Genomic DNA, 26,715 nt, shown 5'->3' with positions numbered 1-26,715 from the left:
CCCCTGAAAGTACGACAAGTGAACAGCTGCCATTATTTCCCCTGAAAGTACGTCAAGTGAATAGCTGCCATTATCTACCCTGAAACTACGTTAAGTGAAACAGACGCTCTACAATACAGAAACACAAGACACAGAGTGAACATTTTTAACACACACACTTCCCCTCAATTTGGCCAAATATGTTTAAATTCTAAACCGTCAAATGCAACTAATGACCTGCCAATTTTCTATTGATCAAGCAACGAGACGAATCTTGACGGCATTAGACATTGTTTCCAAGTCCAATATCTGAAGATCGATATTCCTAAAATTAGCAGGAATCGGAGGAATCAGAAAATCACTCCAATATAAGCCAACTATATATACATGTAGGAGAGAAAGCATGCACTAAAATTAAACAGTGTCCATATCCAACATTTTGTCATCCTATCGTGTAATTGACAGGTGCTCCGTGTGAGAATTAGTTCCTTTATTGATAATTTAGTCGCTCGTACTATGGAGTCAGTACAGTACTTGTTGAGAGGCTTTGTTTCTTACAATTCACATTTACTATTGAAAAATCTCAATATGGCTCTCCATCACTAATTAAAAATATTGGTATTCATGAATAAGTAGATAATTGGGATTTAAGACCCACCAAACATCAATATTTAATTATACCTTAGGTACACACATTATGCACTATAGAAATAATGAGATTGTTTATAAATAAATTCAAGTGCAAAGACTTCAAATTGCGTACATTTTATTCGTATCGAAGTAATTCCACGCGTTGCTGATTCACACCCCGATGGTTATACTGTACACCTGTTGGTATCGGTGGGGGTACCAACATTGTGTCGGCCCCTAAGTGTTGAGTCAATGTTGATTTACAATCCTGCCACAACAAACACCAGACACAATGCGATTTAATTCCGACAAAACACAGCGTACTCTAATCCTCAAAGAGAAAACGTGCAAGACTGTCATTTGAAAATGACAGCTCAAGACATATTTCGGAGAGCTATTACCAGTGTCATTTGGACATATGCTGCCAAAGTTCTCCCACCACTGTCCAATCACCGGAGCGTTATCTTGTGGACTCTTGCCCACTAACACTAAATCCGTAATTTTACACGAGTTCCTATCTCACAAACTGATTGTAAGTCCTAAATACTATATTTGATGTGGAATTAAGACTGATGACTTGCACTTACATGCTGATCTTATTTATCATTTGGAATGTTTAATAAAAATTTGGAAAGGAGTGTCCCAAGTATACTGCCCAAGTCAAGAGGTTTAAGCTGGGAATGGCAGGAACGTCACACACTAAAAGCTAGCTGACTGTGGGTCACATAAACCCCTGGGAACGGCAGGAACGTCACACACTAAAAGCTAGCTGACTGTGGGTCACATAAACCCCTGGGAACGGCAGGAACGTCACACACTAAAAGCTAGCTGTCTGTGGGTCACATAAACCCCTGGGAACGGCAGGAACGTCACACACTAAAAGCTAGCTGTCTGTGGGTCACATAAACCCCTGGGAACGGCAGGAACGTCACACACTAGTAAAAGCTAGCTGTCTGTGGGTCACATAAACCCCTGGGAACGGCAGGAACGTCACACACTAGTAAAAGCTAGCTGTCTGTGGGTCACATAAACCCCTGGGAATGGCAGGAACGTCACACACTAAAAGCTAGCTGTCTGTGGGTCACATAAACCCCTGGGAACGGCAGGAACGTCACACACTAAAAGCTAGCTGTCTGTGGGTCACATAAACCCCTGGGAACGGCAGGAACGTCTACACTAAAAGTTAGCTGTCTGTGTCACATAAACCTTTCCCTCTCATTGTCAACATTTCAAGCATTGCTTTAGAAATTCTAACTTACCTACAAAAGTCAAAATACAAACTATTTCAAAGTACTCTCATAAGTTACAGAACCTATCTATAAATTGACGAGATCCTGCAAATCCCTCTTAGACCTCAAAGTTTATTACCAATCTATGAATGCGTGTCTGCATATCTGCATTCAAAGTACAAAGTTCCAGCTGACTGATCGATAGATACAGTTTGGAGTTTTTTGTTATCATGATTAAATTATCTAACACTTTAAAAATGCTACCTTTTCTATTATTCCATCTGTACCTAGCTGAACAATACTGCCTTACGTATTGCATCATATCAAACTTTCCTGTTTTCACATTGTACATAAGGTTTAAATATACACTCGATCACAACTCAACGAGTTTTATTACCCAGGCACAGACAAAACTATACACCAAGTTTATACTCCAAAATCCTTTTCTCAAGTTACACAGAATAATAAAAAAAAAATTCACATATTGCAATATCCTGTTTAACAACCCAGTTTATGTACTGAAAATACTAAACAAACCCTAACAAAATGAAATATATGCAAAAAAGAAATTTTTCAACTAAGCATCAAAATAGACAGTGAATAGGATGAGAGTGTTAATCAAAGAATGGCTCTGCTCCTGACAGTAATAATTTAGGAATAACCTCGTTCTGCTCCGATTGTTGTATCAATTATTCATCACAAACCTTCATTTACCGGTACATGTTCTCGCATACATACATGTCTAAGTAACACCTGCATGCGTGGTTCCAAAAATAGTCCATTAGCATTTACTTATCAATCTTCCAGACTCACTGTGTACATCTTAAAGTTGTAAGCTGCATCCACTTTGAATAAAATTCTCATTAACAGTGCAATGTACTACTTTATACCCCTGCCTAAATCTACTGGTACCAATGGCACACAACATCCCTTTTTTGTGATAATACTATCTATTTTACAGAAGATGAAGAGGGTTCAGGGCAGAGTAGCTTTCTCTGAGGAATGCCTTTGATTCCCTGTAAACAAGAGACTACTGTTGACCCTGAGCTACCTGGATACAAATGTCATGTCCTGTATCTTACCTTCAAAAGACAAAATAATTGCACAAACTACACCCCCAAAACCTGTAAACTTCATTAAAATGTTTTCACCTCTTCAACCGAGATAACGTAAATGCTTGCTTAATGATAAGGTAAGAGCCATCTTTTTTGGATACATCTAAAGCAGAAGACGCCCGCTGAGAAAAGACTCACGTTGACAGAAAACAAAGCATTCAATGTTTACACAGCACTACATCTGAGTTTACAGACACAGCAAGTGTCAGAAAACACGAACACAGAACAAAAATCGTAATCTGACCAATTCACGTCCCTCACGAAATGTTCCATTCCAAACCCCCAGAATTCCACTGCGACCCCCACTAAAGTTTCACAGCCATATCAACCCCACCATAAAGAAGTATGCCAGATACATATATTGGATTGAAGACCAATAAATTTGATCTTCTTTTAGAAGCTAAAGCCATTTTGATTTCTAGGTAAATATTTGAAGTAGTTGTGAAAATCAGTGGTTGAAGATAATAAGATTTAGTTTTTAGACTTGTGAAGGCAGTGCTTAAGTCAGGTTGATCTGTAGCATGGAACAATCAGCTGGAAGTTAAGTTCCATAGTCCCACCAGCCATGGCCGATTATGTAATAGACAGGCTAAGACAGCCATTTCTGACCTCAGGCCACACCTGTGAGAATATACCTGTGCGTACGTTTCGAGTCTTTTGTCACGCATCAGGTATAATTTTCAGAACATTGTCACCAAGTCTGTGACCATTGTATTCTTGCCAAATTTACTTTTCATTACATAATCAAACAAACAAAATAAATAAATATGTTATACAAAATGTTGATAATTATTATCACAGGTGTTTGATGATATATAAAACAAGATGTGTGTGATAAAACACATATGTCCCCAAAAAGCTAGGACCATTTGTAATGATAAGAAGGTCTCGATCATATACTGCTATCATTTTGTTAAATATCAATTTCTTAATTTCTCCCAAGTTATCAGGAAGCTAGGGAGGGTATAAATTTCTGACAGAATTGAGTACTGAATGACAGAATGACAAAAACAATATGCCCCCTGATCTTTGATATCACATCTACTTGTGTAGGTACACGGTTCTTTTCTGTTTGGTGATTTTTTTGTAACTTCAAGTGCCCAATATTGATTTCTTTTTAAGGGAAGTGATACCTATTACACACTAAATTGATATAATACTAGCCCCAATTAGTAGACAGAAGAGTACTTTGCAGAATTTTACATCTTTTAGATATCCTGATAATCCTAAGTCTTGTAACAACCTATGACAACAGTCAGTAGTGCTAGAGCCTGTAAAATCTCTCAAATCTGCCTCAACCTGAGGATTGTATTGACGGGACTCGATCTGAGGATTGTATTGACGGGACTCGATCTGAGGATTGTATTGACGGGACTCGATCTGAGGATTGTATCGACGGGACTCGATCTGAGGACTGTATTGACAGGACTCGATCTGAGGACTGTATTGACAGGACTCGATCTGAGGACTGTATTGATGACACTCGGTCTGAGGACTGTATTGATGAGACTCGGTCTGAGGACTGTATTGATGAGACTTGATCTGAGGATTGTATCGATGAGACTCGGTCTGAGGATTGTATTGATGGATTCGATCTGAGGATTGTATTGATGAGACTTGATCTGAGGATTGTATTGAGAGGAATTGATCTGAGGATTGTATTGATGGGACTCGATCTGAGGATTGTATCGATGAGACTCGGTCTGAGATTGTATTGATGGATTCGATCTGAGGATTGTATTGATAGGACTCGATCTGAGGATTGTATTGACAGGAATTGATCTGAGGATTGTATTGATGGATTCGATCTGAGGATTGTATTGATAGGACTCGATCTGAGGATTGTATTGACAGCTAGGACTCGACCTGAGGAATCAAGGGTGCCCTGGGTATCTAAATTGATCTGAGGAATATTCTATTCCCATTTGAAATGACCCATGGAATAGTTTATAACCTAGCTGACTATTTAACATGACCTGTGGAATATTATATACCCTGGGTATTTGACATGAGATGTGGAATATTATATATCCTGGGTATTTGATGTGACATGTTGAATATTATATACCCTGACAATTTGATGTGACATGTGGAATACTATATACCCTGGGTATTTGACGTGACATGTGGAATATTATATACCCTGACAATTTGACGTGACATGTTGATTATTATATACCCTGGGTATTTACATGGATCCCTAAACTGAAATTCAAGACTATTAACTCCAATTCTTCCTCCCAACAAAATAACACCCCCATCACCGGCCTGTACACAGTGTTTTAACGAGGTGAATTACCCTGAACTTCATCTAATCAATCACCTATATAACTGCTGTCTCTGAACAAATACAAGTCATTCAAGTCAACAACCTTAAACTTTGAAATTCAGATAGGGTTTTAATGACACAAATGGAAAAATACTCAGATCTGCTGGAATGATTTCATTCCGACATCAGATAAGAAAGTTCGCGAATTCTATACCTCTCAGTTTCCTCAGTCCCGTGGTTTGACGACCAGAGGGTTAAGTCTGTGAATTCTATACCAGTCCCGTGGTTTATGGTCCAGCCATTGTTAAAATCCAAGGAATCAGATTGAATATACGAAAAAGTAAATCACCAGAGGTAAATCCTCGAAAATAAATGTGGTGTTCTATCACACACACACCCGATGTTACGCGGAATTACAGACTCTCCATACCACCGCACTCCAAAGTCCAGGGAAATATGAAAATCATAAATATTTCACCCATGTTTTATGGCCTCACAAATCAGGTCTAGGCATATCAATCCATTGATCACTATTTTATTCTTATTCAATTCCACAAAAGGATTTCTGTACACACTGCTGTGTATGTCCATTCAAGATCACTGCATTAAAATCTGACGTTTACCTTACACATTGTCAGAGGTGATTTAGTCGTTTTCCCATTGTGCCATATCACTTTCAAACAATCTTGTCCACGGCATTAAGTCCACTGAAGTGATAATTCCTTAGAAAACGTATTTATCTTGTAAAAGCTGTTTACAATGCGTAGACAAGATGTCAATTGGACCATGCCGATATAGACCAACCATTTAATGGTGGCCTACCCCTGAAAATGACCGGGTATACACTGCTATGACAAGAGAACAACTCATCCAACCATGAAAAAACTGACAATTTAACCCCAACTAATTCACACATTATTGACATATAGGGTCTAAAAGCCCATAAATTCTGCCAATTACTAAAAAGGCCAACACCAGATTTGGAAACCTGAAGTAATTCTACATTTCTAAATCATTCACTGTAGACATGTAATTCCATGATTTCACTATAATAAACAGTTTGTAGACATTTTTTTTAAACATGAAAAGGCCATTTCAACATGATCAACAAAAGCATAATGGTTACTGGCATTACTCAGCAATATAACATTGCAGTGTTTTAATAATTAATGATAACAAATTTACCTTGTGCTGATAAAGCAATACTAAAATTCTAGGTTCATGTTCCACTTTGGTCATAATCCACTGAAGTAAAAATCCACGACAACCATATGATGGCAACGGTAACAGCACTAGTTCTCCGTAATTATCTCACAACTTCATGTGCATTAAAAAAACATCCAATTTTAAACTGCTCGCAATAAATAAATTTAAAGGCAAAATTTTCATCCTGCACAAAAAGGCCTATTTCAGAGTGTGTATTATATCAACAAATGAAATCCCTGAGAGCTTTTAGACTTTCGGAACACAGGAGAACCCTGAAAAGATATTTACATAAGCAACAATTCACCTCAGTTTTGGTTGCGACCCACATGAAAGCCGATAATAACAAAAGGGCAGAGACAAACTTTTACGAGTTAGCGGGTATCCCATCACCCCCTGCCTTATATCGATCCCAAAAAAACGAGTTCACTGAGCGCTGCATTGATCATATACATTTCAATAATGTGATTCATTTAAAAATGTACACACTTTAAACTCCAATCTCTTACACACACCGCTCAGACTGCAGCCACTATCTGTGGATCATGAATACTCCATTTAAACCCTCACTATTTGCTGAATGACAGAGAAAAGAATTGACATTTAATCAATTCTTCAGAAAACGAAGGACAGAAAAAGAAATTATCACAGGAGAAAAATATTTATACAACCATGAACATTAGGTTTAATTGCATTTATCATAACAAATTTTATATGCCAGATTTTAAAGTTTCATTTCACTAATTCAACATTTACACCAATTACCAATTATTAAGGCCCTCAGGGGGTACGTACAATTTTAACAAAAGCATTCATACCATGTATAGACTGTACAAATACATACATATACATGTATGTACATATATATATATATATATATATATATATATATATATATATATAAAATATATATATATAGAAAGCACAAACAAACAATTATAACACCCAACCTTACATTAACCCCTAGGATCTAAACGATACATGTGATAATCAATCAATTAATATATAAAGCACTAAATAATCACAACTAGGTACTGAAAATTTTCACCCCAGCCCGGGGTTGAACCAGTGACCTACGGCACCCACCGCCTAGCAAGACTGTCAAATCAGTGCGCAAGTCCACTCGGCCACAACGACTGGCAATACATATATATATATATGTGTGTACGCTATACCAAACACATGCATTATGAAGCAGCTTCCCCATAGTTTACTTGTTGGTATATTCTAACTTAAACTGAATAATATCACAGACAATAAGCTGTTTGCTTTCAGAGTACCAGAGTGAATCAACCATTATATTGTGCTCCTTTTTCAGTAAACCTGCATTATGGAAGTCAACAAGACTTTTCAACATATTTCATATTAATGAGACGAAAAAAATATTACAAGTTTTAAATTCACATACTTTTTTTTTTTTATCATGTTTTTAGCATGTCATAAAAAGTTACTGGAAATATTAGCAATTTGAAAGATCTTTGATATGACTGGAAATTCTAATTGATTTCACTATTAGTAAAGGTTACATTGATGAAGATCTTTGATATGACCGGGAATTCTAATTGATCAGAGGTTCTCATTTTATTATCTGTAAAGGTTACATTGATAGAGAGCTTACACATAATTGCATCAGTTGAATAAATTGATAATGTTCATCTCACTCCTCAGCATTCATTTCTCTCACTTTAGATACAATATTTATTTGCGAATGTAAATCTGACATAGTGGTGGTGTCACACATCATGTATTGCCCCAAGGGCCTATAGACTCCTTAATACTGAGGTGGTGCTTGTATTTTTAATTGTCACAATCATTTTGTGAATCATTGATCTCTGAAATCCATGAATATCATATGAAATAAAATTCAAATATTCAATTCTTTAATATAGTATCTTTGAAAAATCTAATATAACTGGAACTAAATTTTCTGGACCTGGGGGATGACTTTTAATATGTTATAATCTGCCCGAATGGGAAAGAATACTATCATGCAGAGAGGTAAAAGGTCAGCTGAATGAAAAAAGAAAAAATATTTAACCCCCTGAAGCCCCACGTATCCTGTGAATGAAGAGTAAATGACAAAAAGGGAAATTTTCCCCAAAACATCACAAAATCATTATATTGTCAGTCAGTCTTCATTTTCTACATATCTGTTGAAGCAAAATGATTGGTTCTAAATTATGGATTGTTGAAAACTTTGAAAGATAATTGATCTATCAGGAAACTTATACTCACATTCAACATATAAAGGAAAGGAAGGTCCTAGCGATACTTCACCTGACATTCGACATTATATTTTGGGTTGGTTTTTTTTTGGGGGGGGGGGGGGGGTATAACAACACTAAGTTAGATCATGAATAGGTATATAAATTTCATACATTATTTTGGTACAGACAACAATTTTACAATAAAACACATCTCAAATTTTCAATTATCAATATTTTTTTAATAGGCTATTTAATTTTAATTTATCACTGCGTACTTTTTGCTAAATAGAATTGCATAGGACAGCTATAAACAAAAAATTCCAAATTTGTTTGGGATGACACACAAGATCTATTTAAAAGCAGAAATTCCACATAAAATTTGAATAGTCAAGCCTACACACTTCTAAAGGTAAAACTACCCCAATGTTCCGGACACCGAGACGCGAGTCGTGAGGAGTGCTATCACAGCAACGCGTGTCCAGCATTTAGACAGCTGACTTAATTATTTCACTCAAATACATAAAAACCTCTTACCATTAATTAAAGAAACCTAATTGATTCCATACACAATTCTCATGATTACCCAATATCGCCATGTTGTTTTGTTTGAACACGTGATCACGCTTTCGGAGATTTTTACCGTATTTCCCCTGAAAAGCGCAGTTGACAGTAGATTGTAACCTATTTACGTGTTCTTTATCGGCCGCCAGAAGGCGGTCAGTAGGTGATATGCAAGTACTAAGGGGTCATGCGTTTGTGCGGGATTAATATGTTATTCTATATATATCTTTTTTTTTTTAGAAATAGAAACATATTTTTTTTATTGTATTAGTATTTATTTTGTTTAAAATGTATTTTGTTTAGGGGTTTAGGGGGGGGGGTCTTTTTTTTTTTTGCATTGGAAACAAGGTTTGACGCATTGTTTCCATCCAATCCTGATCAATGTTGCAATGCAAAATACGAATAAACTTTTTCAACTGAGTGTTTACTTTAAAAATGATACGGATTGAATTCAGACCTTCATTCATTTGATATACCATCCATTTTGAGATATCTGCTACGTTTACAATTTGATTCGAGTTACCCTGAAATTTCAACATTTGTGTGAATACCGTAAGAAACTTTATGTTTGTATTAGATATCTGACGAATTTACGACTATACATATGGCAAGAAGTGATAGATGGTGTTTTGATACGCCACGAATTTTCAGATATCGCTCTTTAGGAAATCAGTTACTTATACATTTTGATTATCGGTACAATGAAATTTTAAGATCTGTGTGAATACTCCGTGTTTATATCATATATTTAACTAACTTACAACGATACGTATGGCGAGTAGTGATATTGGGTATCGTGATATGTCATGAATTTTCAGATATCACGCTTATACCTTTTGATGGCAGGTAACCTGAAATTTCAAGTTTTTCGCAAATATCTTAAGGCACGTTATGTTTGTATTAGATATCTCATTAATTTACCAATATTCATGTGAAGAGGTGTGGTATTAGATATCTTCATCAGCCATCAATTTTCAGATATCACCATTAAGGAAGTCAGCTACTTATACCTTTTAATTCCTGGTAACCTGAAATTTCAAGATTTTCGTAGATATCTTAAGGCAATTTGTGTTTATATCAGATATCTGACTAATTTACAACTATCAAAGTGAAGAGGAGTGATACTAGGTATCTTGATATGCCATCAATTTTCAGATATCACCCATAAGGAAGTCAGCTACATATACCTTTTGATTCCAGGTAGTCTAAAATTTCAGGTTTTTCGCAAACATCTTAAGGAAGTATATCTTTCTATTAGATATCTCATAAATTTACCATCTCACATATGACAAGGAATGATATTAAGTATCTTATTATGCCATCAATTTTCAGATACCACGTTTAAGGAAGTCAGCTACTTATAACTTTTGATTCGTTGGTAACCTGAAATTTCATTTTTTTTCATAAATATCTTAAAGAACTCTGTGTTTGTATTAGATATCTGACTAATTTACAACTATCCATGTGAAGTGGAGTGGTATTAGGTATCTTGATATGCCAACAATTATCAGATATCACCCTTAAAGAAGTCAGCTACTTATACTTTTTGATTGCAGGTAACATGAAATTTCAAGTTTTTTTTATCAATATTTTAAGGAAGTCTGTGTTTGTATTAGATATATGACTAATTTACAATTATCCACGTGAAGAGGAGTGATATTAGGTATTCTTGACATGCCATCAATTTTCAGATATCACCCATAAGGAAGTCAGCTACTTATACCTTTTCATTGCAGGTAACCAGAAAATTCAAGCTTTTAGAAAATATTTTAAGGAGCTCCGTGTTTGTTTTAGATATCTGATTAATTTACCAATGCACATATGACAAGTTCTGATATTAGGTATCTTGATATAACATCAATTTTGAGATATCACGCTTAAGGAAGTCAGCTACTTATACCTTTTGATTCCTGGTAACCTGAAATTTCAAGTTTTTCATAAATATCTTAAAGAACTCTGTGTTTGTATTAGATATCTGACTAATTTACAACTATCAATGTGAAGTGGAGTGGCATTAGTTATCTTGATATGCCATCAATTTTCAGATATCACGCTTAAGGAAGTTAGCTACTTATACTTTTTGATTCCTGGTTACCTGAAATTTCAAATGTTTTGTAGATATCTTTTAAGGAACTGTGTGTTGTATTAGATATCAGACTAATTATCTACTATCCACGTGAAGAGGAGTGATGTCAAATATCTTGATAGGCCATCAATTTTCAGATAGATATGTTAGATATCTGACTAATTTTTTTGCCGATATTACAGGGCTTTATATGAAGTGTCTTGATATGCAATCAATTTTCAGATATCACGTTCGACGAAGTCAGCTACTTATACCTTTTGATTCCAGACATCCTGAAATTTAAATTGTTCTGTATATAGCTTAAGAAACTCTGTATTAGTATGTTTGTGTTAGATATCTGACTAGTTAACTACTATCTACGTGAAGAGGTGTGATAATAGGTATCAAGATACCTGATATCACTCCTTTTCACGTGGATGGTTGTAAGTTAGTCAGATATCTAATACAAACGCAGAGTTCCTCCAGATATTTACGGAAAACTTGAAATTTCAAGTTACCTAGAATCAAAAGGTATAAGTAGCTGACTTCCTTAAGGGTGATATCTGAAAATTAATTGTACATATAGATAACTAATATCACTCCTCTTCATGTGGATAGTTGTAAGTTAGTCAGATATCTAATACAAAGGCAGAGTTACTTAAGATATTTACGAAAAAGTTGAAATTTCAGGTTACCAGGAATCAAAAGGTATAAGTAGCTGACTTCCTTAAGGGTGATATCTGAAAATTGATGGCATATCAAGATACCTAATATCATTCCTTGTAATATGTGAGATGGCAAATCAATGAGATATATCTAACACAAACACAGAGTTCCTTGGGATATTTTCGAAAAACCTGAAATTTTAGGTTATCTAGGATCAAAAAGTATAAGTAGCTGACTTCCTTAAGCGTGATATCTGAAAATTGATGGTATATCAAGACATCTAATATCACTCCTCTTCACGTGGATAATTGTAAATTAGTCAGATATCTAATAGAAACGCTGAGTTCCTTAAAATATGTACGGAAGACTTGAAATTTCAGGTTACCTAGAATCAAATGGTATAAGTAGATGACTTCCTTAAGCGTGATATCTCAAAATTGATGGCATATCAAGATATCTAATACCACTCCACTTCACATGGATAGTTGTAAATTAGTCAGATATCTAATACAAACACAGAGTTCTGTAAGATATTTATGAAAAACTTGAAATTTCAGGTTACCAGGAATCAAAAGGTATAAGTAGCTGACTTCCTTAAGCGTGATATCTCAAAATTGATGTTATATCAAAATACCTAATATCAGAACTTGTCATATGTGCATTGGTAAATTAATCAGATATCTAAAACAAACACGGAGCTCCTTAAAATATTTTCTAAAAGCTTGAATTTTCTGGTTACCTGCAATGAAAAGGTATAAGTAGCTGACTTCCTTATGGGTGATATCTGAAAATTGATGGCATGTCAAGATATCTAATATCACTCCTATTCACGAAAATAATTGTAAATTAGTCATATATCTAATACAAACACAGACTTCCTTAAAATATTGATAAAAAACTTGAAATTTCATGTTACCTGCAATCAAAAAGTATAAGTAGCTGACTTCCTTAAGGGTGATATCTGATAATTGTTGGCATATCAAGATACCTAATACCACTCCACTTCACATGGATAGTTGTAAATTAGTCAGATATCTAATACAAACAAGGAGTCCTTTAAGATATTTATGAAAAAATTGAAATTTCAGGTTACCTGGAATCAAAAGTTATAAGTAGCTGACTTCATTAAACGTGATATCTGAAAATTGATGGCATATTAAGATACTTAATATCATTACTTGTCATATGTGAGATGGTAAATTTATGAGATATCTAATACAAAGACAGAGTTCCTTAAGATGTTTGCGAAAAACCTGAAATTTTAGACTACCTGGAATCAAAAGGTATATGTAGCTGACTTCCTTATGGGTGATATCTGAAAATTGATGGCATATCAAGATACCTAGTATCACTCCTCTTCACTTTGATAGTTGTAAATTAGTCAGATATCTGATATAAACACAAATTGCCTTAAGATATCTACGAAAATCTTGAAATTTCAGGTTACAAGGAATCAAAAGGTATAAGTAGCTGACTTCCTTAATGGTGATATCTGAAAATTGATGGCTGATGAAGATATCTAATACCACACCTCTTCACATGAATATTGGTAAATTAATGAGATATCTAATACAAACATAACATGCCTTAAGATATTTGCGAAAAACTTGAAATTTCAGGTTACCTGCCATCAAAAGGTATAAGTAGTTGACTTCCTTAAGCGTGATATCTCAAAATTCATGACATATCACGATACTACTCGCCATACGTATCGTTGTAAGTTAGTTATGATATAAACACGGAGTATTCACACAGATCTTGAAATTTTATTGTACCGGTAATCAAAATGTATAGGTAACTGATTTCCTAAAGAGCGATATCTGAAAATTCGTGGCGTATCAAAACACCATCTATCACTTGCCATATGTATAGTCGTAAATTCGTCAGATATCTAATACAAACATAAAGTTTCTTACGGTATTCACACAAATGTTGAAATTTCAGGGTAACTCGAATCAAATTGTAAACGTAGCAGATATCTCAAAATGGATGGTATATCAAATGAATGAAGGTCTGAATTCAATCCGTATCATTTTTAAAGTAAACACTCAGTTGAAAAAGTTTATTCGTATTTTGCATTGCAACGTTATGTAATTGGGGATAATTGAGCATGAAATTTCATACGACTCCTCGTCCTCTTTAGAAATAAATCTGTTAGATAATAATTTTCAAACTCATTAACCTTTATCTGGTAGCTGACTATCAGTAATTATAACTTTTATATTTGGTAGTAGCTGGCTACGAGTAGCTAACTTTTCTTACTTTTAGTAGCTGGCTACTAGTAGCTAACTTTTCCTGGTTCAAGTAGCTGGCTACTAGTAGCCAACTTTTCTCTTTTTAAGTAGCCAGTTACTAGTAGCTGGTTACTAGTAGCCAATTTAACCGATCTGTGTATCATGTATGATCCTCTTAAAACGTACGTTAAATAACTGCATCCCATTTCCATTCTCAATGACCGTGTAGCGTGTGACAGCGTGGCGAGAATTCCATCGTCATCGAAAGCAGATGGTCGATCGGTCTAGCGCGCTGGTTACATGCTGCTAAGAGATTTATTTCTGCGGGTCGTAAGTTCAACCCCGCGGGTAGGGGCGGAAAGGGTATCGAAATGAAGTGAAATTTTCTGTGCTTTTTATTAAATATTTCTTCACTTAGGGCAGTTATGTTCATTTAAGACTAAAGAGACTGACTCACGATTTTACCCAAAATTTTGTTTTTCACTTTTAATGATCAAAATCTACTGTCTAATGTGTTTGAAAGATTTTACATGAAAATTAAGGTTATACATCATCACAGAAACTCATTTTAGAGAGTTTATTATTTGTTTTGTAAACAAAGATTGCGGTATGCTATTGTTTACGAAATTTCAAAAGAAATGGATATCGATCTAAGTATTATTATATCTTTCACATTTCAAGCATTTTTGGGGTGAAATGTGTCATCTAAAAGTTAAAATTTGTTACTATGCAAAATTAAGATGCATTATATTGCAAAATCAATATTTCACTTGTTTGTTTGTTTACATAAATAGACTCGAGTCTTTGTTTACATAACACATATTCAAGGCTAAAATATTACTTTTATTCTTGCATTCAGAAGGTCAAAATTTTGGCTGTCAACATTAAATGAGCTATATTTCTAATGTTTAACATAAAAAATGAAAAATATTTTTATCAAAAATCGTGAACCAGTCCCTTTAAGAGTTCATTTCTATTTCTGTGCTTTATATATATATATATATATATATATATATATATATATATATATATAAAGCACAAACAAACAATTATAACACCCAACCTTACGTTTACCCCTAGGATCTAAACGATACATGTGAAAATCAATTAATTAATATATAAAGCACTAAATAATCACAACTAGGTACTGAAAATTTTCGCCTCAGCCCGGGGTCGGAAGTCGTTGTGGTCGAGTGGACTTACGCACTGGTTTGATAATCTTGCTAGGCGGTGGGTGCCGTACGTCGCTGGTTCGACCCCGGGCTGAGGCGAAAATTTTCAGTACCTAGTTGTGATTATTTAGTGCTATATATATATATATATATATATTCATAAATTACACGAAGGTCGAAATTTTGTAGCCTGTTGTAGGAACTTTCCTAAATTATTGAGTTCTTTGGTGTTATTTACACTAAGAAGTTTTACTAATTCGAAGACACTGGATTTCTTGTAATATTTAACATGTTTTGATATAGGCCTATTTAATTCTTAAATCGTTATAAAAAGGACATTTTAAAATAAAATGAAATTCTCTTTTAACTCATTTATGTTACAAAATGTACAAATCTTATTACTTCTTGAAATATTTTTATATTCAAAGAGTGTGAAGACGTCTGAAATTTTGTTATAAATTTCTTTCCATTGGGATCAATCGGTTTTTTAAGATAGAACTGTAAAAAAAAAATTCATTAAGGTGTTGATATAAAAAAACATTTTGGTGAATTTACAAAAGATGAATATATATATATATATATATATATATATATATATATATATATATATATGTACATGTATATATATAACATTTTTTGTTCAATAGCCTTGTATGTATTCTGGCCACTTCCCGATTCTTCCCATAAATAAGTTAATCCCAATTCAGACAATTCTTGTTTTATACTTATAACCCAACTGTCGTTATTCAAAATCATGTAATCAAAACATTCTTTTAAAATACAGTTATTTGTATTTCTAAGTTTTAACCAGTATTTAAAAATGCACATTTTTCTTCTGACATATAAGAGGTAACCGTCCTAATTCACAATAGATAACATTATTATTTGTACGCTTACTCACTCCCAATAACTGTTTACAAAACATAAGATGAACCTTTTCAACATCAGCTGCCTTGTGATAACCCCAAATTTCGCATGCATATGAAAGAATGCTCTATGCATAAGTATCAAATACAGAACATTGTGTTTCTACATTAAAGTAATGGCTTTTCAATGTATTAGATATTGCAAACAACGCCTTTCACCCTTGTTTTGCCAAATGCTTTTGTGTTTGTAAACATTTTCTTAAACAACATTCCCAAATAGTTACAATTATTGACAACTTCATTATTCTGATTATCATAAATCCATTTTTCATTATTCTTTATAATGCCCCCATTTCTAAAAATAACAACTTTTGGTTTTGATATGTTCACAGTCAAATTCCAATCTTTTGTGTAAACATGTAATGCATTCAACATTTCCTGCAAACCATCTGGTGTCTCAGCAAAATCACCATGTCATCGGCATACATTAAAAGAAAAATATTAATTAATTGTAATGCTATACTTGCACAATTTCCACGTATACAACTTATTTCAAAATCATTTACACATAAAGCAAAAAGTATGGGTGATAGCACTTCACCTTGCATAATCCCAGTTTCGTTATTGAAATATTTACTCAAAAATCCATCAAATCTAACACATGCATATCGCAAGATTTGAATTTCATCGCTTTCAAACTCGAAAACTACGCAAACTGTTTCATTTAAAACACATGTAAAGTAGTTTTAGGCATGAAATGAATTAATTTTGCTGAAAAAATTAAAAAGTTTAAAAACATGCGATGTGTCCTTTAACATTATTTGAAGTAACTTTCCCCGTATACCAACATTACATAGTTTGGACCATAATTTTACCACTACCAGGGGCGGATCCAGGAGCCGACGAGAAGCATTGATATGTACAAGTTGTAAAACTTGTTTGAAATAGTTGTAATAAAATATGAAGATCGTAAAGAGACTAAGTGCAACAACAGGCATTTTCTGTAAATAGTATATACTTCTAATTTGTTGTTTTGGGGTGGGTTTTTTTTTTGTTTGTTTTTTTAAATTTATTCATTTCGTTGAAAAAACGAAATTGAAGATTCTTTTCTGAAACTGATTTCTAGTCTTGAATAATATGACCTTATCCACAGTTGGTGACATCTCAAAACGAGACCGGGAAAATTATCGAAGGGACGCAAAGGAAAGATGATCCACACTGGTTCTGATAAAATGATCAAAAAATGATAACTTCTGTACTGAATGTCACGATAGTTCTAGTAAGGTTACGAAATTCAGTATGATAAAAAAGATACTGAAAGTATTTAGCGCTAATTGAGCATTTGAATTTGTACATGAAATACTTTACAGTAGAAATGCTAGAATAGAAGTATATTAAATAGTAAAATACTAGTATTTAATTTTACTAGCAGTTCTGGGTGTGCTTAATCAATCACAAACTTGATTAGGAAAAGAAACGGGATGCGGACACAAGAATTTCTTTGACTCTGGACCAAGGCCACCTCTCTCTCTCTCTCTCTCTCTCTCTCTCTCTCTCCCTCTCTCTCTCTCTCTCTCTCTCTCTCTCTCTTGTGTACAAAAAAAAAAAAAAACAACAAAAAAAAAAACAACAAAAAAAAACCCCAAACAAAAAAACAAACCAAAAAACAAACAAACAACTAAAGCATTGCTGATTGAAATAGTTGACTTAATGCAATAACAGTTATATCTTCTTGGTCACAGGGCCAAACAAGATAAAGTTTTGAGGACTGTGTATTTTTAATTTCAATTCAATTCAATTCTTTATTGGCACTAAAGCACATTATATAAGAATGTGTTGCTAGCCATACATAGATACACATATATATTGATACATTACAAAATATAATAATAATAATTCTTTTTTTTTTTAACAGATTATAAAAGAAAGAATAGACCCGAATCTTTTCTCAGTTATGAATCTTTAAAAAATCCCAAAACATGTCACACACACAACCCGCTCCATGAAATGTAAATGAAGTAAACTAAATCAGATATAAAGCTAAACAACGAAAACATGTAGACACTCCGGAAATCTTGCATCCGGCCGGTGTTGACTTAAATATACTAGAAGTTTCAAAGACGTTTAGTAATACGGACAATTCCACGGCCAATGCAAAGATATACATCGACATTGACAATTTGTAAAAGGAGCTTCGAACTTAAAAAACTTAGTCCAAGTTCAACTAGTTTAACTATTGAACTAATGGTTACTGCCGTTCCTAGCCACCCGAGAATCCACCCTGCATAAAATCTGTGTACACACAACATGCGAATTTGCTGATTTCAATGCTCCATCGCCACTGCGGAATGTAAGAATTTAAGAAATGACGTCCTTCCTGTTTGTTGTCAGGATTCCAAAAGCCGAGAAAAACTCTGAAGAAAAGCCAGAGTGCAACGAAAACAGGAAGAAGGTTGACAATGAGGTCGAGGAGGTTTCCAAGGACGCCGATCAGGGAAGTTCCGGCAATGCTGATCCAACGAAGACAGAAAAACCAGAGTCAGATCAAAAGGGGGACAAACCAGGAGCAGAGGTTGACGATGAGTGGGATTTTGGGGAGGATGACGGCTCACAGTCTGTGGAGGAGGGCGGAGTACTGAAGTCAGAGGGGGGTGAAGTACCGAAATCAGAGGGGGGTGAAGTACCGAAGTCGGAGGGGGAGGTTGGTGATAGCCCTCCAGTCAGGGAAGAGGGTACTTCAACCGGGACTCGGGGGATAACTGTACATGGTAAAGATGTGGGTAAAACTCGGGATCTAAGTATTGTCAATGGTGGTGTAGAAATTAGAAAAGATGGTGAATCAACAGGCCTGGGTACAACAGCACAAAACACAGCGCAGGGTGTATTATCTGCAGAGACAGTAATACCTAATGACAAACCACAGGTTCACAATGTCAAACAGGAGGGAAATGATGCAACAAAAACCATGGAGCCAGGCAAACAAGGAAATGTGGGCGGCAGGGCTGCTGAAGATAACAGTGAGCAGAGTGTGCCACCCCCGAAAAAGACTTTCACAGTTGAGGCAGCCGCAGAGGATAGTCTTAAAACAGACACAGAAAACAAACAAAGACAACTTGTGCAGCAAGGGAACTCAAACTCGGCACCAGCACTGCATACAGAACTCTCAGTGCCAAAGTCCCTGTCTGATGACAGACTCTCGGCTGTAGAAACTAAAGACTTTGAAACTGTCAGTTTTTTGGAGGAAGAGCCATTAATTGAGGTATACAATGTATTAATTTAGACAGATTTCTCTGTAAAGTGCGTAAACCTATTGAATAATCTAAGTAAGGTACTTATTTGAAATACACATCTTCATTTTTTGAAATAATGTTTCGTATTTATTAAACGGACCATAATGAACATAACAAAATCCAATAATTAAGACATCACACAAAGCCTGTCTAGAGGGTTTGTTGATGACAGAATTACTTGTATATTCTTTTTGTCTTTCTAAGCAATGAATTTGGCTTTGTAAACAAGTTGTATTAAAACTTCTCATCTTTGTACACACAGGTTGTGAAGAGGGTTATAGGAAATTTTTCTATCGATAACTTTTCTATTCAAGAGACAGATAATGGAAATTTTTACCAGGTAAGTGCTTCTTGTGGATCCAGGAACTTTTAAGATCATAGTTATTTTATTCCCTTATTGATTGAAAACACTCATCTTAGAAGTGTTGATTCTTGGGGAAAGGAAAACCCCCAGAATTTTCAATGTTTGTTGAAATGATCTCTGTATTTTAAGCTCCCGTCTGACATATATGCTTTGAAAATGCTCAGATCAAATTTGATGGGATTGCAGTAGGGAAGGGATGCCCTATGCCATGCACATGTCATACACCCATTAAAGGATATATAGTCTCTAAACAAATTCCAGCCAATTTTATTTTTATTTCAGACAGTGAATTGTCCATTAAAACTTGAATTATCCCTGTAGTGAATAGTGACACAGCTCAGCAGTTCTGTTGTTGTAGACCTGTAGCTCTCTGGTTAAAAATGTGTTGTGTATAGCTGAAGAAATTGTAGAGGGGACATGTCAAAAGCATACAGTGTTGAAGGAAAAGATGCAATTTGACTGAGAAGAAACTCTACATGGAAAATTTGGATGTGCAAATTTTATGAAATGTACCAGCTGGTGTGAAGGTGTATCTATGAAGAGAATCTGTCTGTCTGTCTATAAAACCTCTAATTTTGGCCATAACTTTTGAATGGATGGTGATAGGACTTTCATATTTTACATGAGTATTTCTTGTGACAAGACCTTTCTTTTGGTAACAAAATGTTTGACCTTGTGACTGTGGGGTTTGACCTACTTCTGAAAAACTTTAACCTTGACCATTATCAACTTTGCTGCCATATGGGGGCATCATTGTTTTACAAACACATCTTGTTCTTTTTCATCACAGGTAATATTTGTTGATGAAGGTGGAGAACGATGTGAAAATATCCTTAATCAGCTAGCCAAGGAGAATGTAGGAGACAAACAGGGGACATCAATAAGGTCAGGAACAGAGCACGCATAATGATGACGAAGTACACAAAACAATGATTCATATATTAATAGTTATGAAATTGTGCACATGGTGAAAGATATGTTAGTTGCATTTGTAGTATATTGGCATGCAACATGATTTAAAGTTTTTTTAATCAACCTGAGCAGATATCTTTATACAATTCCTCATTTCAGTATTTTCCCGGCCAGTATATATCGTGGTAACATTCCCACAGACACCGCAGAGGAGACGGATGAAGAGGGGTAACACATTAAAAATAATTAATTAAAAATGAATTAATCACACAGATTTTATAACAGATTTATGTTAAAACAATCTCTCTTTGGTTGTAAAGTGTTACTCGATTAGAATTTTACATGATTTATTTCATAAGTAATCGCAATTTTAAAAAAAGCTTAAAATATTCTTTAATCCAATTTCATCTTGTTAATACTCGTTACTGTATCAAAAATACATCAATTTATATCTGAAATCCAATTCATTTCATACATACTGTACACCCCTCCCCACCCCTTTTTTTATCTATCATGTTGACATTGAAAGTTGATAAAGAACTCATTCCTGTTGTTTCTTTGCAAAGGAAAGTCTTTTCTTGCATGCATCCTATTTTCTTTCATTGCATATGTCCATATGATCAGTATTTGTTGACATCCTTTCTTTCTGTTTTGCAATCTTTTTCATGGTCTCCAGGAGTGAGATAAGGTAGGCTGGTAAACACACTATTGTCTATGTTGTCTAGTAGTGTAAATCCATCACTAGCAGAGTTCCCGAAAACTGGTCACAATCTATAGAGCAGTTGTCTTATAATCCCTAGGACAGTTGTCTTATAATCTATAGGACAGTTGTCCTATAAATTTTTTACAAATTACCAAGCAATTAAAATTTGTATTTGACATTAAACAATGATTGAAATGGCTTGTGAATATCAGTGATACAAGTTTACATCGTGTTTAAAACTTTATGTGTATTTCAAGCAAGTTCTTTTTCAATTTCTAAAGCAACTTCTGGTAGAATGTGATTTCTGTCCTCAGAATGACTGTCCATCTCTGTATCATATGACAGAACCCGTCTGCTGTCTCAGAATCTGGACTACTGCCAAGTTCTACCGAGGAACTGATTCTGAGTTTTTCCACATAAACGATAGGATCATGTGGTTATGTTCCTTGTAGTATTTATTGATCGTAGCAGATGATATGTTTTGTGATTTTGGAAATGTTCATTGGTATAAAAGCATTGGGATTTTAGTATATATGCAACATTTTTCTATGATAAATAATTTTATATGACATTTCACGCATAATTCACTTGCATTCTATCTCATTTCTACAAAAAATCTTGGGGTCTGTTTTAGAGTTAGCATATTTTGATAGTTGCTTGTTGTTGTAAGTAAAAATGTAAAGTCAGCTCTTAACTGGACATTAATGTAGCAAAGAAGGAGAGAAAAATATTTGTAGCAATCGGGTATCGAACTTTGGACCCCTGCATTACTTAAGTTAGGTGATCTAAGCACTTTGTTACCCAGACTGATGGATGAAGTATGGCAATATTACTACATTATAAGATTTCAACCTTTTCAGAAATAAAAAAAGATGATTTTGGACAGAAACATCGGGTATGTTCTTAAATTTGATGAACATTTGGACCAATAAACTTTAAATTCTGTCTGTAATGTTAAGAATTGACTGGGGATGCCTAGTGGACCGGCTCTTTTCGGGAACTTTGAACTAGTGTCCATGTGTAAAACCTACAACCTGGAAAAGGTTTCTGTTCTTTTTTAACACACAAGTTAGACATTTTCAGTTCAGTGTTGAGGAATGAAATGCATTGGCTAAGTAGGTCATGTAACCTACGGAATGAGTTATGACTAGCTAATCGGATTTGCATGCTGGTACAGTACGGAGAAAATAATCATACTTAATAAGATATTCATCATACTAACAATATTCTCATAACATCATGTCATCTATAGCATGTCTTCGTGATGTCCACTAACAGATTAAGTTGTCCAATACTAAAAACTTTCTTCAGCTATTTATGCCTAATGTAATGGCAGCTAAGTTTTCCCAGCCCTCCTACTAATCCATACATGTAGAAACTTCCTGATTAGCCAGTGATTTTTTTTTTGTTTTTCAAACTATCACCCCTCCTTTTGAATTGGGAAAAATTAGCGACATTTTCCTCAAATTGGGAAAAATCATTCAAAGTAAATTAAAATGGTAAAGATGCATAAAATAATCAAATAACAAGGTTTATTTCAGATCTGATTTAAAATCATAAAATAAATCATTATTTAACATTAAATATATATTGGAAGTCACACCTTGTATAGATATTATTTACTTTTTCTAAGAAATACTTATTGTCTAATTTCATAAAGAAAATAATAAATTATTAATTCACCAGCATTTGTACCCATAATCTTGTAAATATTATATTACAGTGTAATAATCAAGTTTCCAGAATATCTCTCCTGTTTGCATTTTTCTGATTTTAGTAAAACTCTATACTGTTGGCCACTTCCTGTACTTAGCCTGACCCTAATAATGGCGGTCAAACTAAATTGTCAACAGTATTGGCCTAATGTGTATCTGGAAACTATATACTTCGCTGCATATCTGCTTATATGGATGCCTCTATTGTTCTACATATTCTTTACAAAACCCTTTGCATGTGCAGTGGTTTAGAGAATAAAACTGAAGAAAAAAACGTATTTACTCTTTGTCAGCAATATACGGTAACCTATTTTTGAAATGGCCTAATTTCCCTAGATTTGAAATTGGTAAAACAGTTGGGAAAAATAGCTAATTTTAGTGAGGGAAAACAGCCGAATATCGGTGGCATTTTGGCCCCCAAAAAAATCACTGTTAGCCTAATAAGAAAAACGGAATTAATACACATATATATTTCTCTGTATAATTTCAGTAAGGAGCATATATTGTTTACATTGAGATATACATGTATGATACATACCCTGTATATTGTTTACATTGAGATGTACATGTATGATACATGCACTGTATATTAGTTAACTGTATATTGTTTAACGTCCCTCTCGAGAATATTTCACTCGTATGGAGACGTCACCACTGCTGGTGAAGAGCTGCAAAATTTAGGCCTATGCTCAATGTGTATGACCTTTGAGCAGGGAGAGATCTTTATCGTGCCACACCTGCTATGACACGGGGCCTCGGTTTCTGCGGTCTCATCCGAAGGACTGCCCCCTTTAGTCGCTTCTTGTGATAAGCAAGGGGCACTGTGGACCTACTGTGGAATCATTTTAATTCGTGGGGGCCAATGTTGGTGGGTAAGCAAAATTATGCTGGTTCGTGGGGACGTAATTTCGTGGGTAGGCGATATGATGTTACTAGGAGAGATAAGTCTACTTGGGTTAAAGAAATGTTTGAGGACACGGAAATTCATGGGTAAAAGTGACTCATGAAATCCAGGAACATCAATCCCCCACGAACAATGATACTTCCACAGTATTCGAACCTGGATCCCCACGGGATTATATTGTTTAATGAGGAATATAATACATGCCCTGAATAACGTTTACAGTGAGCTATATGATACATGCCCTATGTTTATAGTGAGGAATGTAATATATACACTTTATATTTATATATTGTTTAATATAACCACTATATATATGTTATTGTTTATAGTGAGGAGAATGAGGACAAAGAAGGGGAGACTCCATTTAAGAAATCTATAAAGGCCAGGATGATGGTCACTCAGGTAAGTATGACCTTCAGCTCCAGGTAGAAATGACCTAGAGGTCACTTAGGTAGGGTTGACCTTCCAGTAGCTCATCAAAAGTCATAGGTACAGTGTATAACACCTACATTAAAAATTCATCTGATTGATTAATTGTATATTGTTTAACACCTTCTCGAGAATTTTTCACTCATATGGAGATGTCACCATTGCTGCAAAATTTAGGCCTATGTTCGGCACTTGTGGCCTTTGAGCAGGGAGGGATCTTTATTGTGTCACACCTGCTGTGACATGGGGCCTTGGGTTTTTATGGTCTCATTCAAAGGACCGCCCCATTTAGTCACCTATTATTGCAAGCAAGAAGTACTAAGGACCTATTCTCGCCCGGATCCCCGAGGGAATAAAAAATTTCACTGTGATAGTACATGCTATAGTTATTTTACACTCAGTAGTGAAAATCATCAGTCCATATCACTTTAAAACTTTTATTTCAAAACACTATAAATTAAGCTGAAATGCATCTTTTCAGGTCTTCAACACTGTCAGGGACAACGCTCAATTTACATTTGACTATGTGGTACTGATAGTTGTCGCAAGGTAAGACTGTACTGTAGTGTAGTAGGTAAGGTTGTACTGTAGTGTAGTAGATAAGGTTGTACTGTAGTTTAGTAGGTCATGTTGTAATGTAGTTTAGTAGGTCATGTTGTAATGTAGTTTAGTAGGTAATATTGTACTGTAGTTTAGTAGGTAAGGTTGTACTGTAGTTTAGTAGGTAATATTGTACTGTAGTTTAGTAGGTAAGGTTGTACTGTAGTTTAGTAGGTAATATTGTACTGTAGTTTAGTAGGTAATATTGTACTGTAGTTTAGTAGGTAATATTGTACTGTAGTTTAGTAGGTCATGTTGTACTGTAGTTTAGTAGATAAGGTTGAACTGTAGTTTAGTAGGTAATATTGTACTGTAGTTTAGTAGATAATGTTGTACTGTAGTTTAGTAGGTAAGGTCCATCCATTGTTATGGTGCTAGAGATGTTTAAAATTTATGTGTTGATTACATTTTTTCTCACTTCTCCTCTAGAATTTGGGTTTAGAAAGACGGCAATTCTCTGGTAACTTTGTTGTCATAAGCTTCAACCCAAAAGATTGAAATTATATTAACTATTATGCTTATATTTTAATAAATCAGAGAATATGCATGGAATTTCAATTTCTCCATTGCCTGAATTAAAACGGTAAATCCTAACCCTGACTGGACAGCTTTAATTTGAAGCTTTGTTATTGTTCTTCATGCTGATCTAATGGTTTTCCTGCAGCGTCCACATTTCCTCTGTTTTATGTCATTCAGATAATAGTTATTCCAACATTCTCTTTTTGGAATCATGTGTCAGATAGATGATGCGAAGCTTTGGCCAAGAGGTTACAAAATAGAATATTGAATAAAGACAATGCCTTCAATGTTGAGAAGAGAACATCTTTTAATGTTGAGAGGAGAACATCTTTTAATGTTGAGAGGAGAACAACTTTTAATGTTGAGAAGAGAACATCTTTTAAGGTTAATCGATCTTCATGTGATGTCATAGGTTTTTGCAAAAATCTTTATCAAATTAAACTTTGCGCATGAAAGAAATATATCTTCAGAGGAATTTTATTTACTACATAAAGTAAAAAAAATTGGTAAACTATTGATGTTGAAAAAGTGTATATTTTCTATAGATAATCAATTCTTTATAATTAAAAAAATGTCAAGGGCAATAACTCCTATGCTGGTATTTCTTCTACTGCATGTCTATTATGCATGATTTCCCTAATAACAACAATTAATTTATACATATTTATGAATTAACAGTTTTCTTAAACTGTTGACATTTAAAATTTGTCATTTCAACAAGATTTTATCTATTTTAATTCTTCTGTACAACGAAAATGTGTGATTTTCTGATGTTAACATATACTTCCGTTTTTTTTTATGTCTGACATCTTTAAAAATTTGGCAACATACACATTTTCTATGGTTATTGTTGAAATTTAATTATATTGAATGGAAATTAATATAGTTTTTGCACTTTTAACCATTATTATTGATAAGTCACATGAGGATCGATCGACCTTAATGTTGAGAAGAGAACATCTTTTAATGTTGAGATGAGAATACTCTTTACAATGATGGAGACTTTTTTCACTTGAAGCTCTGTTCTGTCTGTTTTAAGGCATTAGTAATTTATTCCACTCAAGTAATTGAATTAGTAATTTA

General features: G+C 34.4%; 2 protein-coding genes across 19 annotated transcripts in view; one reads left to right on the top strand and one right to left on the bottom strand.

Moving 5' to 3' along the window:
- LOC125672077 (uncharacterized) overlaps positions 1–9,277 on the bottom strand; it is a 48,226-nt gene extending 38,949 nt beyond the window's left edge. For 10 of the 18 annotated variants that reach the window (XR_007368845.2, XR_007368846.2, XR_008802428.1 and 7 more), the window contains exon 1: positions 9,167–9,277. The gene's annotated coding sequence lies outside the window, so the exon portion shown is untranslated. Of the gene's footprint in view, positions 1–5,436; positions 6,037–6,407; positions 6,900–9,166 lie in introns of those variants that run through there. The other 8 variants (XR_008802432.1, XR_008802436.1, XR_008802433.1 and 5 more) reach the window with 6 other exon arrangements.
- Positions 9,278–18,097: 8,820 nt separating this feature from the next.
- LOC125672078 (uncharacterized) overlaps positions 18,098–26,715 on the top strand; it is a 32,756-nt gene continuing 24,138 nt past the window's right edge. The window contains exons 1-6 of the mRNA XM_048908176.2: positions 18,098–19,455; positions 19,749–19,826; positions 20,641–20,735; positions 20,922–20,990; positions 24,414–24,486; positions 24,995–25,062. Of these exons, the coding sequence (XP_048764133.2) occupies positions 18,562–19,455; positions 19,749–19,826; positions 20,641–20,735; positions 20,922–20,990; positions 24,414–24,486; positions 24,995–25,062 (1,277 nt within the window). The 5' untranslated portion in view covers positions 18,098–18,561. The remainder of the gene's footprint in view (positions 19,456–19,748; positions 19,827–20,640; positions 20,736–20,921; positions 20,991–24,413; positions 24,487–24,994; positions 25,063–26,715) is intronic.

The sequence above is a fragment of the Ostrea edulis genome, chromosome 4 (genome assembly GCF_947568905.1).
Source record: "Ostrea edulis chromosome 4, xbOstEdul1.1, whole genome shotgun sequence".
Lineage (NCBI taxonomy): Eukaryota > Metazoa > Mollusca > Bivalvia > Ostreida > Ostreidae > Ostrea > Ostrea edulis.
This window is presented reverse-complemented; position numbering and strand designations above follow the sequence as displayed.